The sequence below is a fragment of the Poromitra crassiceps genome (genome assembly GCF_964638095.1).
Source record: "Poromitra crassiceps genome assembly, chromosome: 18".
In the NCBI taxonomy this organism is placed as follows: domain Eukaryota; kingdom Metazoa; phylum Chordata; class Actinopteri; order Beryciformes; family Melamphaidae; genus Poromitra; species Poromitra crassiceps.
The window spans coordinates 18599532-18614614 of record NC_139636.1 but is presented as its reverse complement, the minus strand read 5'-3'; the positions used below and the strand labels follow the sequence as shown (position 1 = coordinate 18614614).

Here is a 15083-nt window from a genome sequence, read left to right as displayed (position 1 = left end):
AGGGGCCGTGGGGATTAGTAGATGTGGGGTAGGAGGGGGTATCCTCTTTCACCCCCATACGCACACACACACGTACGGGCACACACACACACACACACACACACACACACACACACAGCCCCTCCACCCCCTCGAGGGGAGCACATGACCCCGCAGAGGGAGAAAGGCAGCGCAAAAAGAAAAAACAACAACAACAGAGATGTCGCTGGGCCTCGCTCGGAGCCCTCAATGAAAACCACATGTAGGACATCGGGGTGGTGGGGGGTAGGAGGAGAAAAGGGAGGTGTGCAATGTTGCCAGATTGGGCAGTTTTCCGCAGAATCGGGCTACTTTTGATTATGTTGGGAGGGGGATAGCATGGGCTGGTAGAGGTTTTTGGAAAATATTGTTTTCTGATTCAGACAATTGCTCTACCTCGTTATTGCCATACTTTTTTTTTTTTTTTTTTATGTGGCCAGCTTTTTTTCTGGTTCAGAATGGGCCTTTGGGCGGTGACTAGACATGCACTACAGTAACCATGATTGGACCAGCATGATCAGACGGCTCATAGTCATTTCAATGTACAATGTGAGACTTTAACTTTGAAATGATCTAAATTGATACAGTAAAAAGAGCTTTGTATTGAGTTGGTGTGCAGTCAGGGCTGTCCTCAACTCAAATATATCAGGCCTTTGGGGGAGCAAAAATTCCTCTATGCAGGAAAAACCCTGCTGCACTATGACTGATTCATTCCGGTGACCAGGGGTGTAGTGCTATTTATTAAGGTGCCAGAGCGCACCTCGCACAACTCTACTACCGCAGATATGGAGAACGGAGATGGCGGCGCTAATAACAGGCAATTGTCATGTCGAGGGGGGGGGGGGGGGAGGGAATGTAGTCCAGTTGCAGAAAATACATGGTGAGCCGCGCTGCGGGAGGGAGAGGATCGTGCGGGGTGAGTGCCTGTTCAAATGGGCTTTTGTGCCAAAATTCATTATTTATTATAATATTATTATAATAAACACTGGCTATCAAATCACATCACTGTTGAAGCCGTTAACCGCATATTACAACGCAATATATTATATAGGCAGAGGAGCAGCTTGTGAACAGGCAAGGCAGGCAACTGCTTGGGGCCCCAGGCCGTTAGGGCCCCCCCGAGAGTTGACAAACTTTACTACAGTGCAGTGAGCCCAAACCCCTCTCCATTAAACAACCAATGGACAATTTGCAATGACACTGAAACCTCCCTAAAGAGGCCCTGTGTTATTCCCAACAAACTTACACGATTCACATATCTCTTGAATTGAAAATGAATGAAGGAAATCAAGAGAATGTACGTGAATCATGCAAGTTTGAGGTTTGATGGGAATGATTCACGGTCTTTCACTTTCAATTCAAGAGAATGTACGAGAATCATTCCCGTCAAACTGACATATTCTCTTGAATTGAAAGTGAATGAAGGAAATTATAAGAAGTTGAGAGTTTTTCTCTTGGAGAGAAAAGTGGCGGAGCGCGCTTCGGTGCATTCCGGCAGCAATACACCCCCGCCGGTGACGTCCTCTTTGTGGCACACATCGTTTCACTCATGTCATTTTTGGAGTCATTGGAAATGGGAAAAACGTATTCTCTCATTTCGGTGTGAGGACGTGGTGGAAGCTTTGTATGCTTATTGATGGGTTTTCTACTGCGTGTGTAATGGTTTTACGAGTTTACACAGGTTTCTGGTGAGGTTATGATTTGGTTTAGTATATTGAATTGGGCTGGTTTTAATTTGTGATTGGGCTGGAAACTGTCACTCTGATCTGGCAACCCTGGAGGTGGGATGGGGGACAGGGAGGAGGGGGGGTGTAGTGACTAAAACCCAGCCTCCAGGAGAGAGAGAGGGAGAAGAGAGAGAGAGAGTGAGTGAGTGTATGTGAGTGAGTGTATGAGTTAAAGAGAGGCTCTGAGCTCCACTGACACAACACAGGCGTTGCTGGGGGGAAACTGCTGGGTCGAGAGGAAAGCCTGTGTGTGTGTCGGTTGATCTGAGGGTGTGTGTGTGTGTGTGTGTGTGTGTGTGTGAAACCAGAGGAGTGTTAACAGCATAACACACAGAGAGACCCAGAAAGAGTGACTGACCTCTGGGCTTCAGGACGCCCCGCGCGGGACAGAGACACGGGACAGAGAAGGGATCAAGCACACGGGACAGAGACACGGGACAGTGAGGGGATCGAACACGCGGGACAAAGAGGGGATCGAGCACACGAGACAGAGAGGGGATCGAACACACGGCACAGAGAGGGGCTCGAACACGTGGGACAGAGATTGGATCGAGCACGGTGTGATCTGTCACAGGGAGAGAGAAGAAGAGAGAGGAGCATGTCGGCTATCGTGAGGAGGAGCTCCAGCAAGCAGGGCTTACAGAACCTCATCAGGTACCCCCCCCCCCCACACACACACACACACACACACACACACACACACACACACACACACACACACACACACACACACACACACACACACACACACCAGAGATGGGGAATTGGGACTTGACTTAAGTCCACACAGTGACTTCATGCTTGACTCGAGACTTTTCCTCAAAAGACCCTGACTCGAGATTTGGGACTCGTGAACAATATTTTCTTTTCTTTTCTTTTCTTTATTACCGTATATTATTATTATATATCAGTTATTAACTTTAAAGGAAAGCTTTCATTGTGTGAAGCTGATACTGTATGCGAATAGATAAAGGAGTGATGATAATACAGTACATGCTTTGAATTCCTTAGATATACTGTAGCTGCAGTGTTCTAAGCAGACCAGATGGCAACAGATGACAGAACGCTCATTACAACCATAAGAGACTTGAGACTTGACTTGGACTTACCAAAAAAATTACTTGTGAACACCTCTGACACATACACACTAACACACACGTGTGTCACACACACACACACGGACACGCACGCACACGCACACACACACACACACACACACACACACACACACACACACACACACACACACACACACACACACACACACACTCACACACACACACACACACACACACACACACACACACACACACACACACACGCACACACAGCTAGCCGGGGTTTCTCTGTTTTCTTTTGTTCACACAAAGCAGGGGCTCAGTTTAATGGTCTCACACCTCAAACACACACACACACACACACACACACACACACACACACACACACACACACACCAGCAGCAGTGGTTCCTCTCACACTGTTTGGAGTGAATGCTTTTGACTTGAGAAATCCACAAAGCCTCTGCCTGGATTTATCTGAGAATTGGGAAATGTTACTCTCCGATAGCAGACTGATTACGACTAATACAGTGTCACAAAATGCTGAGATTATCGTACATTATGGGAATTGGCATTATTGATTGTACATAGGGCTAAATTATGGTACATAGTACATATGAATATGAATATGGTATCATACGTCTGGCAACGCCGATTCTGGATGACAAAAAAAACACTAAGATCAGACTTGTTGTTCATTCCTTCCTGTAATTTGTAATTTGCTGTGTTGTTTGTATGTTTTGGTTTGTCTTATTTTGTTTTGTTTCATGTGTTTTTTTCTTTTTCTCCATATTTCCGTATTGCGTCTTTCTTTTTTTGGTGGGTTTATAATATACTTTGTTGAGTCTGTTTTTTCTTTGTTCTTCGTTTTATTTGTATAAAAAAAATCTGTAGTTGTATGCTTTTTACTTATGTTTTTGTATGTGGACCACAGGAAGACTAAATGGATGCTATGGCACCAGCTAATGGGGATCCTTAATCAAATCAAATCCTTTCTCAGAATCGCTCTAGAGAACTTTCCTAAATCACTCCTAAGCTACGACTGCTGGCTAAGCAATTTTAGGCTGAGATAAGCGCTCTCTGAGAGGGAGAGAGGTCGGGAGAGAGACACAGACAGAGAGCTGGACGACGCCCGAGGCTCCTCTGTTCGAACCAGAGGGAAGTCGGGTCATTGACCTGTGTCAGAGGTCAAAGGTCACATGAGCTGCTCTGTTGTTTCCTGGCGGCTCCTCTTCTGTTCAGCCCGCTCGTATTCTCTACATGTTCTGTCAGCTCTCTACGCCTTGGACGTCCAGAGAGGGACCCGAGTCAGACACGAGTCACAGTTGTCACTTCTTGGGTTGACTTGATTTGATACATGAAGACTTGACACTTGACTTGATACACAGAAGACTTGACACTTGACTTGATACATGAACAGAAGACTTGAGACTTGACTTGATACACAGAAGACTTGGAACATGACTTGATACATGAACAGAAGACTTGAGACTTGATTTGATACATGAACAGAAGACTTGAGACTTGATTTGATACATGAACAGAATACTTGAAACTTGACTTGATACATGAACATAAGACGTGAGACTTGACTTGATACATGAACAGAAGACTTGAAACTTGACTTGATACATGAACAGAAAACTTGAGACTTGATTTGATACATGAACATAATACTTGAAACTTGACTTGATACATGAACGGAAGACTTGAGACTTGATTTGATACATGAACAGAATACTTGAAACTTGACTTGATACATGAACAGAAGACTTGAGACTTGATTTGATACATGAACAGAAGACTTGAGACTTGACTTGATACAAGAACAGAAGACTTGAGACTTGATTTGATTTGATACATGAACAGAAGACTTGAGACTTGACTTGGGTTCTGGTGACTTTGGACTTGACTCTGACTTGTAATTTGATGACTTGAAATGGTTTCTAAAGTCTTGACTTGAGATCTTGTGTTTGTGTAAATGACTGAAAGTGGTGAGATTTGTTCCAGCAGACAACTGAATTTAAATTCTTTTTTCTGAATTTGTATGGAAAGATTGAATTTATTGAAGTTGAAACTGATTTTAGAAATCAAACTCAGGATGCTCTTACCAAGCTTTTATTCTATTAAAACCATATTGCATTTAGGCTTGGGACTTTGTGACCTTATTCAGGTTCACGGGATCAGAGAATGCTGTTTACATGGCAGTTTTCTATTCAAACGGTTGTCTTAACCGGGTTCATATTGGATTCATGGTATCCAGGTAAACACTAACTACAGTCAAACGCACTATGCACTCTGATGTGTAGAGATGATAGTGGATTTCAGAAAGAGCCCCCCAGCACTGCCCCTTCACCATATCCAACAGCACCGTGTCTACAGTGGAATCCTATAAGTTCCTGGGATCCATTATCTCACAGGACCTAATAAAGTGGGGGCCAACATGATTGTGATTCTGATCCAGGACACCAGGCGTTTTGGCCCTCCTGTGTGACTCTCCCTGAGGTGTGGGGAGGTGTTAGCTCAGGGTGATGTGGGTGAGTTTGGTGGTGAATCATGGTCAGAGAATTGCTGTGTGTTTAGGAAGCAGATAACAGCTGGAGAGGCGTTACGGAATCTGCTCCTCTCAGCAGGTGGCGAGCGATGACCCCCAGCTGGCCCAGAAACGGCTGCGTGAGTGGCACAATGTCATCCTGTCACGTCTGTCTGTCTCACCCTGTGTGCCACAATAGTGTTATGCTTAGTTCAAATGCTTTTGCACTACTTCGCTTAGTTTGCACACGGTCATTATCACCGCCATATCATCAATTTATTCAACATATAAATAGGCTATGAAGAAAACAATACAATCATATATTCTTGAGAATAATTCCTTTAACCTCTTCTAGCCCAGAGTGTGTTTTTATCAGATCGTCTGCCAGGCGGCGTGGCAGGTCTGTTTCCAATCAGAGGTAGAGAGAGAACAAGTTGGAGAGAGAGAAAGAGAGAGGGGGAGAGAGAGAGAGGGAGAGGGAAAGAGAAAGAGAGAGATTTTCCTCGCTCACATCATCCGGCCCGTGCTGATGATGTCATATGGGAGGCATTCAGGTACGTAGGCAGTGGTGGCGTGGGAAGAGTGGAGCGAACCCCCCACCTCCGCATGCACGCACACACACACACACACACACACACACACACACACACACACACACACACACACACTGACCCCTGCTCTGTTGACCATACAGGAGATAAGGCTGTGAGGAATGCTGGGAGGAGGTGAGGTGAGGAGAGGGCGGGTAGTGCTGAGTGAAGGGGGCACTGAACTCTCCCTCCCACCAGGTTCTACCAAAGGTCTTCTGCATCAGGAGAGTAGGGGAAGTAAATAGTGTGGAGTTTCCTGATCTGCATCAAGAGAGCAGGGAAAAGAAACTGTAGAGTTTCCTGATCTGCATGAGGAGAGCAGGAAGTAAACAGTGTGGAGTTTCCTGATCTGCATCAGGAGAGCAGGAAGTAAACAGTGTGGAGTTTCCTGATCTGCATCAGGAGAGCAGGAAGTAAACAGTGTGGAGTTTCCTGATCTGCATCAGGAGAGCAGGAAGTAAATAGTGTGGAGTTTCCTGATCTGCATCAGGAGACCAGGAAGTAAATAGTGTGGAGTTTCCTGATCTGCATCAGGAGACCAGGAAGTAAACAGTGTGGAGTTTCCTGATCTGAATCAGGAGACCAGGGGAAATAAACAGTGTGGAGTTTCCTGATCTGCATCAGGAGAGCAGGAAGTAAACAGTGTGGAATTTCCTGTTCTGCATCAGGAGAGCAGGACGTAAACAGTGTGGAGTTTCCTGTTCTGCATCAGGAGAGCAGGAGGAAGTAAACAGTGTGGAGTTTCCTATTCTGCATCAGGAGAGAGCCACCCCCTCACATATTCTCCCCAATTGTATGCTACTACTACTGTAGCCTGGTAAACCAGCCGGTCACGTGAACTCACATTTCATTTTGTTCTTCATTCCCATCTGGCCTGAAGCTTTTGCCCAGTGTTTGCAGTGGCCAGAAGTTGGGCGGGTGTATTTGCTTTGACAGACAACTCCTTCAGCCAATCAGCGTTGGATCCAGTCAAACCCAAATCCACTGGAGAGAACGGCAAAAACACATTTTCCGCTGAGAAACTCCGCTGTTGCATACTCCTGTACTTGTTTAATTGTTGTTATTGAGTCTATTTCTGCAATAACTGCAGTTTATGGCTGTTTAACTTGACAAACGTTGACATTACTCCTCGAGGCGGACAGGCAAGGAGGTGGCCATTATTGTTTTGCTAGTGGCGTTCCTGATCGGCCGGTTACGATGTCAACTACGAGGCAGCTAGGTCACTGATTGGCTCGTCCGCTTGAGGCCAGACGGTCCCACAGAATGAAATGAAATGTGAGTTCACGTGACCGGCTGGTTTACCAGGCTACTACTACTGTCCCGGTCATTGTTGCACCACCCCCTCTGCTGATCTGGGGAGAGTTGTAGACTAGCGCATGCTTCATCCAGCCACTTCCTTTCACCTGACAGCAAGGAGTTTCACTGGCAGGACTCGTAGCCTTAATCCGGCTTCCCACCCGCAGACACGGCCAATTGTGCCTAAATGGACGCCCGACCAAAGGAGGTAACACGGGACCTCGAACCTGCGACCCTGGTGTTGCTAGGCATGCAGGGAATATATAATGCTGATAATTTAACAGCAATGTTCAGTGAAGGTGGCAGTGACAGAAACGTGTGCATCAGGTCGTTCAGCTGTTGGAAAATAAAATTCCACCTCCCAAACTCAGTCTGAAAACCCCCAGGCAAATAAAGCTGTGAGGCTCACCCCAAGGCCAGACTTTTGGCACTTTAGGAAATGAGCTGCGGCCCATTTGTGCTCCACAGGGAGGAGGGTCTGTGTGAAAATGTGAAAAACACTGAAGGCTGACGGTGGAGATTTATAAGCAGAGGCAGTTTGTCTAAAGCATGCTGTAGTGAAACAAGACAAATAAGAGACAGAGACAAGGAGCACTTCCAATTTACAGGCATTTGTTTTGATCCCATCAGAAGTGATTGTCCACCAAAAAGTGATTGCCGTCAGTCAGATTGCAAAAAATGACTTGTGAGCATCTCTGAAAGTTTCACAAAGACATACCTTTGCTATTACCACGGATATAACATGATGTGTATTTGCATGTTACAGTAGGCCTGTTCTATCAAGAAGCAGCTGGATCGAGACCTATATAAAGTGGGCGGTACAGCTTTAAATCACTTTGGCATGAGAGCAGTTTGGTGGCTGTCTGTTGGGACTGTTCTGGGAAGTCGGCGTGTGACTCAGAAGCCCTCCGACACGTCTCAACACAACAATGACCTCACGCACCCCCTCCCCTCCCCGGCACACAGAGCCAGGCAGGCTTCCAGGTTGCTAACGGAAACCATGTTATTATTGTGTCATGCAGCTGATGACAGCGCACTGTTTTCTCACAAAGAACAACGCTCGCAGGGCTTAATGTGGTTAACCCTTCTCCTTTTTACCAGGCATGACAGCGACGCTGGTATTATTTTCACCTTTTGAGTCCGTGTGTGCGCACGCACGCACGCACGTGTGTGTGTGTGTGTGTGTGTGTGTGTGTGTGTGTGTGTGTGTGTGTGTGATTATGGCAAAACGTGGTGCTGGAGACATCTATTGTAGCAGGAACTACCACAGAAGCCATGTTGAGTACTTTGCCGTGTACAGACAGACAGACAGACAGACAGACAGACAGACAGACAGACAGACAGACAGACAGACAGACATAAACACACGGCAAAGTACAGATTTTGTGAAAGCGATAGCGTCAAAACCGTGCAAGATGCAGTCACAAAACCTTACAGGTGTGTTGACATCCAAATGAAGGCCCGGCTCTCAAAAATGGGCGTGATTCACACACAAACCGCACGCACGCACACACACACACACACACACACACACACACACACACACACACACACACACACACACACACACACACACACACACACACACACACACACACACACACACAGAGGCTGAGTGACATGTGTGACAGACGGAGCAACAATAGAGGCTGAGTGGTTGTGTGACAGACAGATCTAACTAACTTTCACTCATGAACATTTAAAGACTACATTTTCTTTTTTGGACTCTTCCTTATCTACCTTTTCAACTTTATTTTTATTTTTGTAAATTTAATTTCTGTATTTGAACCTCTGTAAAATGTTTAGCCCAGCATCTATTGCATCTCGGCCTATCCCAGAGGGGGGTCCCCAATTGGGGTCCATAGTTGGGCATCATCGACCCTCACAAGGTTCCTCCTCAGTTAGTCACTGAGGCAATCCTGGGGATATAAATCTGAGGGTGGAAAGGTTTTCTTGCGCACACTGGGGGTGGAGGGGGGTTCCGGTGTGTCTCGGCCCGGTCTTCACTCTCACATCTTATCGGTGTGGGGGTTGGGGCCGGGGTGGGGGACATCGGTGCTCTCCATCATTGGTTGAGGGATGCCGGTAGGTCAGAATATCTTAGGGTAGGCTATAGATTAGCTACAGCCTAAGTGTAGACTGTAGATTAGCTAGACCAGAGGATTCCAAAGTCTGAGTGACGCTGCCTTCACTAAAATAACTAAAACTGAAATAACTAAAATAAGTCACTCACCGAGCCTCTCCTGAAACTGTTTTGAGCCCACCTCCCACTTTGCAAACCTCTGACTGAGCTGGACCTTTTGATCGTTATAGTGTTCAGGCTAAAATTAGTTTAGATTAGACAAGGCAGACTAGGCTGTAGATTAGTTAGATTCCTTGTGTGCTAGTTCCAGTAGTTCCAGTTAATGGCTAGAGTAGTCAGATTGTCTGAGTTGCTGCTCGTTTGGCCTGGCCGCTCTGCTGCCGGTTCTAGTGTGCCGCTACTACCTCGGCCTCGGCCGCTGCTGCCAGATGGCCAGGCTGATTGAGTAGCTGCTGTATGCCATAGGGCTGGGCGATAAATGTCCCATTGTTTGTTGTCTATTCAGTGGCATCATATCGCCTGGTAATTAGAATACATAACTTGATTGTAAAATTTTCCTTTGCTTATACAAACAATATTGTGATATACATTATGTTTCGAAACTGACCCATGTGACTATTCGTGACTGTATTGCCCAGCACCAGTATACCATGTCTGTTCTGCTCTCTCTCCGCTCCCTCCCACTTTGTGAAGCCCTCTGAGACATGCTTGTGAATTAGGGCTATACAAATAAACTTGACTTGACACACACACTGTGCGCCCATGTGTCATAGCGATTTCATTAACCGATTGAATTACTCTTGATAGCTGACATTGAAATAAATTATGGTCACGTATGTTCCTTAATGTATTATATGAACACTAATGTATGTATGTATGTATGTATATATATATATATATATATATACTGTATATATATATACTGTATATAGAGAGAGAGAGAGAGAGAGAGAGAGAGAGAGAGAGCGAGAGCGAGACATGTCTATAAACTTGATTTCAGACTCATAAGAGTCCTACAGTAGCACAAAGCAAGTTGAACTCATTGGCAGCGGAGATTTTCAGCCAGGCTGAGGCCTTGACAAGGCATGGGCGCCTGGCCAATCCCAGCACTTGACTGCTGTGTAGGCGGGCACAGGGCGTGTTCTGCCCAAAACTCCAGTGGGATCCATAACAACGCGGTCCGGGGGGGTCAAATTGATGTATTGTTAAACTTGGATCGAGGGAGTGAATAATTCCCCTTACAGGAGCCAACTAGGTCAAAAAACAACTGGCAACGCAATAATCTCACATAGTCAGACCTATCTCCACACTTCGTTTTAGTGCTGTGCCAGCGCTGGAGTGCTGCGCATCCCCAGGTCATCTCGCAACAGACATAAATCTATCAGTTTCATAATTCTGTCCATTTTCTGGCCACCACCACTCTGGATAAGGACCCCGTGCCTAAAATAATGTGTGTGTGTGTGTGTGTGTGTGTGTGTGTGTGTGTGTGTGTGTGTGTGTGTGTGTGTGTGTGTGTGTGTGTGTGTGTGTGTGTGTGTGTGTGTGTGTGTGTGTGTGAGAGTGAGTGAGAGTGAGTGTGAGTGAGTGACTGGAGGAGAGAGTGAGTCAGTGAGAGAGAGTGAGTTTGTGAGAGAGAGAGAGAGAGAGAGAGAGAGAGAGTGAGTGTGAGTGTTAGTGAGTGAGTGAGTAAGTGAGTGAGTGAGTGAGTGAGTGAGTGACGTCCTCCAGGCAGAAGGAATGACTCAGCATTTGTTTCCTCTGTGGCAGCTACTTGTCGGGCCCGGAGGCCTCAGATGGGTCGTTGGGGGCAGAGGTCATGTGCTTTGCTGTTTAACATCCAGGTGTCAAAATTAAGAAGGGAGTCTCCTGTGTTCACTGGAAAAACATTCAACACTTCCACCGTTGTAAGTCGTAATGTCCTAATGTCCGTAACCATGATAATCTAAGTTCACTTTTCAGGTAGTCTTGCTGGCCAGCCTTCCCTCCCTTCCGTGAGAGGAGTCTGGCGGCGCAGGTCTTCATTGTGGAATTGCAATGGGCGGCGCTTAGCGGCAGTGCCCTTGGAAAATACTTTCCAACAATCCAACTTGCCATTTTCAGTGTGTAGTAACGAGCTAGCGTGTAGGTTTCTGTCGTTAGCTTGCTAGCTAGTTAGCGTTGTTGTTTTCACTGAGGCGTCAGGGCACTATTTACAGCGATACACAGGGAGGGGGGAGCGGAAGCCGCTCTGATTGACATGGTCGGAGCCAATGACAGAGCTTGTAATAAGCGGGGAGCGGACATCCGGCAGCGACTGAAACAGTCGCTCCAATGGGAGAGCAGCTGTAGAACAGGGGAGGGCTTATACCAGTAGCCTCATGGAAGGGAGGGGAGGCTGGCCAGCGAGAGAGACTACTTCTCAAGTGAAGTTAACAGTTCACCCAAAAAAAGAATGTGTCATCATCTAACTCCCCTAACCTTGCGAGGCAGCTGGATTTGTGCGAGATCATGAGATCACGACCACACGACAAATCTATCCTTCCACCAATCAGCGTCCAGAGGCAGCTACGGGCGGGCTTTGGTGTGACGACAAAGTGAGCCCGTGGTAGACATGATAGACAGATGGTTCATCCAATCACCTGCCAGGGATTTTTTGAAAGCGCCTGCTCTTTTCCTGCTATCGTTTCCCGAGTGACTCGTTCTTAAATGGTTATGTGAAAACAAACCATATGGCAGCGTCAGGTTACTACTCCCCCTCATCCCAGGGTAAACACAGGTGAAGTTAAACCATAACACACAGGGAGGTTGCCAACACAACTCCTAGCAGCATTCTCCAAAACAACTGAAGTCAGTGTACCAGTTCTTCACAGTTCCAAACAGAGATATATTACACCATCATTTAGTGACAATCTGAACTACAGCTGACTGAGTTGCAACAAATAATAATTTCTATTCACAGTGTGATTGTTTGACTGTTTGTTTTGACTTCAGTTGTTTTGGAGAAGGCTGCTACCAAGTTATACTGGCAACCTCCCTGTGTGTTCTATACACACCTGTGTTTCATTTAACCATTCTTTTAATTTTCCTTCATTATTCTACTAAATGGACCTGATGATGACATGAGGGAGAGAAAATTAGATGCTTTTTCATCCTCGATGCAGATCATATAAAACGCTCCAGACGAGGCAGAGCAAAGCCGTTTGTAATCGTTCCAGTCATTTAAAATCTCTGTGATGGGATTAAATGCTGGGTCTGAATCAAAGGTTTGATGCTGCCAGCGATGATGTAATCCCACAACAAGCCTGGAGAAAGAAACTAATGAGAGGGCAGAGGAGATCAATTTAGCTGAAATAGCCGTGAGTCCTTCTTTCGCTTTACGAGCTGGACGGGACGTGACGGGACCCGAGAACAAACTGAGAACAAATCAGTGATCAGTGTTGCCAACTCTTTTCCAAGTAAAGCAGCTATTGGCTGCTCAGAAAGTCACTAGATAATGTCACACGCTAATTTGCATATCCAATTATGCACGGCGCGGCGTGTCCGTTGTGATATTAAGTGCTGACTCCACCGGGCCCGGCTGCAAACTCATTTAAACAGCAGATGGAAGTGGTTTCTGACGAGGGGTAATGTTAGCGTTAGTGCGAGGGTGTCCTCCCCCGAGACGGCGCCCTCAAGTTGGCCTGCGAGTGGACCTGCAGCGGCGCACGTACGCCCGTGCGCTCCAGCAGGGTTGCGGCCGGGCGCTCTACCCGGAGAAAGTGCCTCAAACTCGGACTGATAATCCTGTGACACCATTTGAGCTTATTCAGGTAATATATTAATAATCTAATGACACATCCAGTGTCACATCCATAATGAAGACATGTCCCGCTTTGATGCCGTGGTGTTCAGTATTTTTTGTTCCTGAAAAGTTGCCGTTTTGAAGACACAAGGTTTCTGCCTGAAGGCGACGATATGTTTTATGTCCTGCAGGCTGCAGCAGATTTGTACTGTAGGACAAGACAATGAAAGCCAGAAATAGTTGCCGATGTAAGAGTAGCTTTCCTGTCATGGCCGTCCCACTGGCCTGACCTGAACTGTCCTGCGGCAGGAAGCTCCGCCTCTCTGCTGTGCAGCTGGTTCAAAACAAACGCTGCCAATCATCTGAGAACACTCGGCACTCGCCCCCGAGTCAGCCGGCCTCTCCCAGGGCACTGACCCACAGCCAGCTGCACGGCGCCCTCATCACTCTCTCTCCCCCATCACTTCCTCCCTCCTCCCCATGCACATCCCATGCACACACGCACGCACGCACACAGACACACACACACACACACACACACACACACACACAACACTGATGCTGCTGATCTGAACGCACTGACTGTATAAAGTATGGACAGAATGACAGGAAGTTGTGGCAGAGATCATTAAAATGTGTAAATCAATCAGAGGAGATCAGGAGATCAGTTCAAACAGTTTGATTGATTGGTGGTTTGCAGAGATGCTCATGAGTCATTCTTTGCAAGTCCAAGTCATGTAAATGGTAAATGGCCTGCATTATATAGCGCTTTTATCCAAAGCGTTTTACAATCAGTAGATAGTCTACATTCACCCATTCATACACCGATGGCGGCAGGGTGCCACGCAGGGTGCCTACACACCATCGGGAGCAAGGAGGGTTAAGTGTCTTGCCCAAGGACACAATGACAGCAGCTGGGAGGGAGCGGGGATCGAACCGCCAACCCTTGCGTCATTGGCCGACCCGCTCTACCTCCTGAGCTAAAGCCGCCTGCATGTCTCAAGTCTCTTGTGGATGAGCATTCTATCATCTGCTGGATGCCATCCAGTCTTCTTAGAACACTGCATAGCTAGTGAGTGAGTCCCAAATCTCGAGTCTTTGAAAATTAGCCTTTTGGCTAACTCGGGTAGATTTACGTTTGTTTGAATGTTGATTAATGTCCCTTTACAAACAAAATAAATTGATTGATTGATTGTTTGATTGATTGATTGAGTCTCAAGTCCAAGTCTCAAGTTTGTTCCATTTCGTTCTGGCTCGTAACTTATGAGATTGAAGGTCTGTCGCTGCTGATGTTGTGGGTCAGAGGTCGCGGCACGTCCCACCTATGTTGATCATTTAAGAGCCAGCTGTAGAGAGAGAGAGAGCGAGGTGAAGCAGATGGTCGAGTCGAGGGTGGTAACGTGTCTGGGAGCCATTAGGGATCTATTAGTGACCCGGGACGCTTTTATTGGCCTAGAAGCCAAATGTGAGTGTAGTAACTTGACACCTCGACGCCCGCCTGGAGCCTGTCCACTGCCAGTCCGCCTGACACCCATGCTCAAACATACGGACTACAGAGAAATTTCGTTTTTGGCAATTGAGCTGAACAATTATAACCTGATGGTTTGTTTTCACATAACCATCAGGGAATGAGTCACTCGCGGTTTAAAAGAGGCGGGCACTTTTAAAGAATACCTAGCAGGTAATTGGATGATAGATAAACCAATGGGTCCAATGGGTCTATCATCACGTCTATCACAGGCTCGCTTCTCTTCTTGTTGTCGTCACACCTAAAACCTGCCCATACTGTAGCTGCCTCTGGACACTGATTGGTGTGAACCACTGGTGGTTCAGATTCAAACCAATAGATTGGAGCGTGGCAAGATGGATTTGTCATGTGATCACGATCTCGTGATGTCATGCGAATCCAGCTGCCTCACAAGATTAGAACAATTAATTCATTAATTAATTAATTAAAAACTGCAATACGAATGTGCAATTTCCAGATCTCAGAGGCTGCAGTTAATTTCTTCAGAAAG

General features: G+C 46.5%; 1 protein-coding gene across 1 annotated transcript in view; it reads left to right on the top strand.

The window, feature by feature from the left end:
* The first annotated feature begins 1986 nt into the window (after positions 1–1986).
* lsp1a (lymphocyte specific protein 1 a) overlaps positions 1987–15083 on the top strand; it is a 62438-nt gene continuing 49341 nt past the window's right edge. The window contains exon 1 of the mRNA XM_083654937.1: positions 1987–2399. Within this exon, the coding sequence (XP_083511063.1) occupies positions 2344–2399 (56 nt within the window). The 5' untranslated portion in view covers positions 1987–2343. The remainder of the gene's footprint in view (positions 2400–15083) is intronic.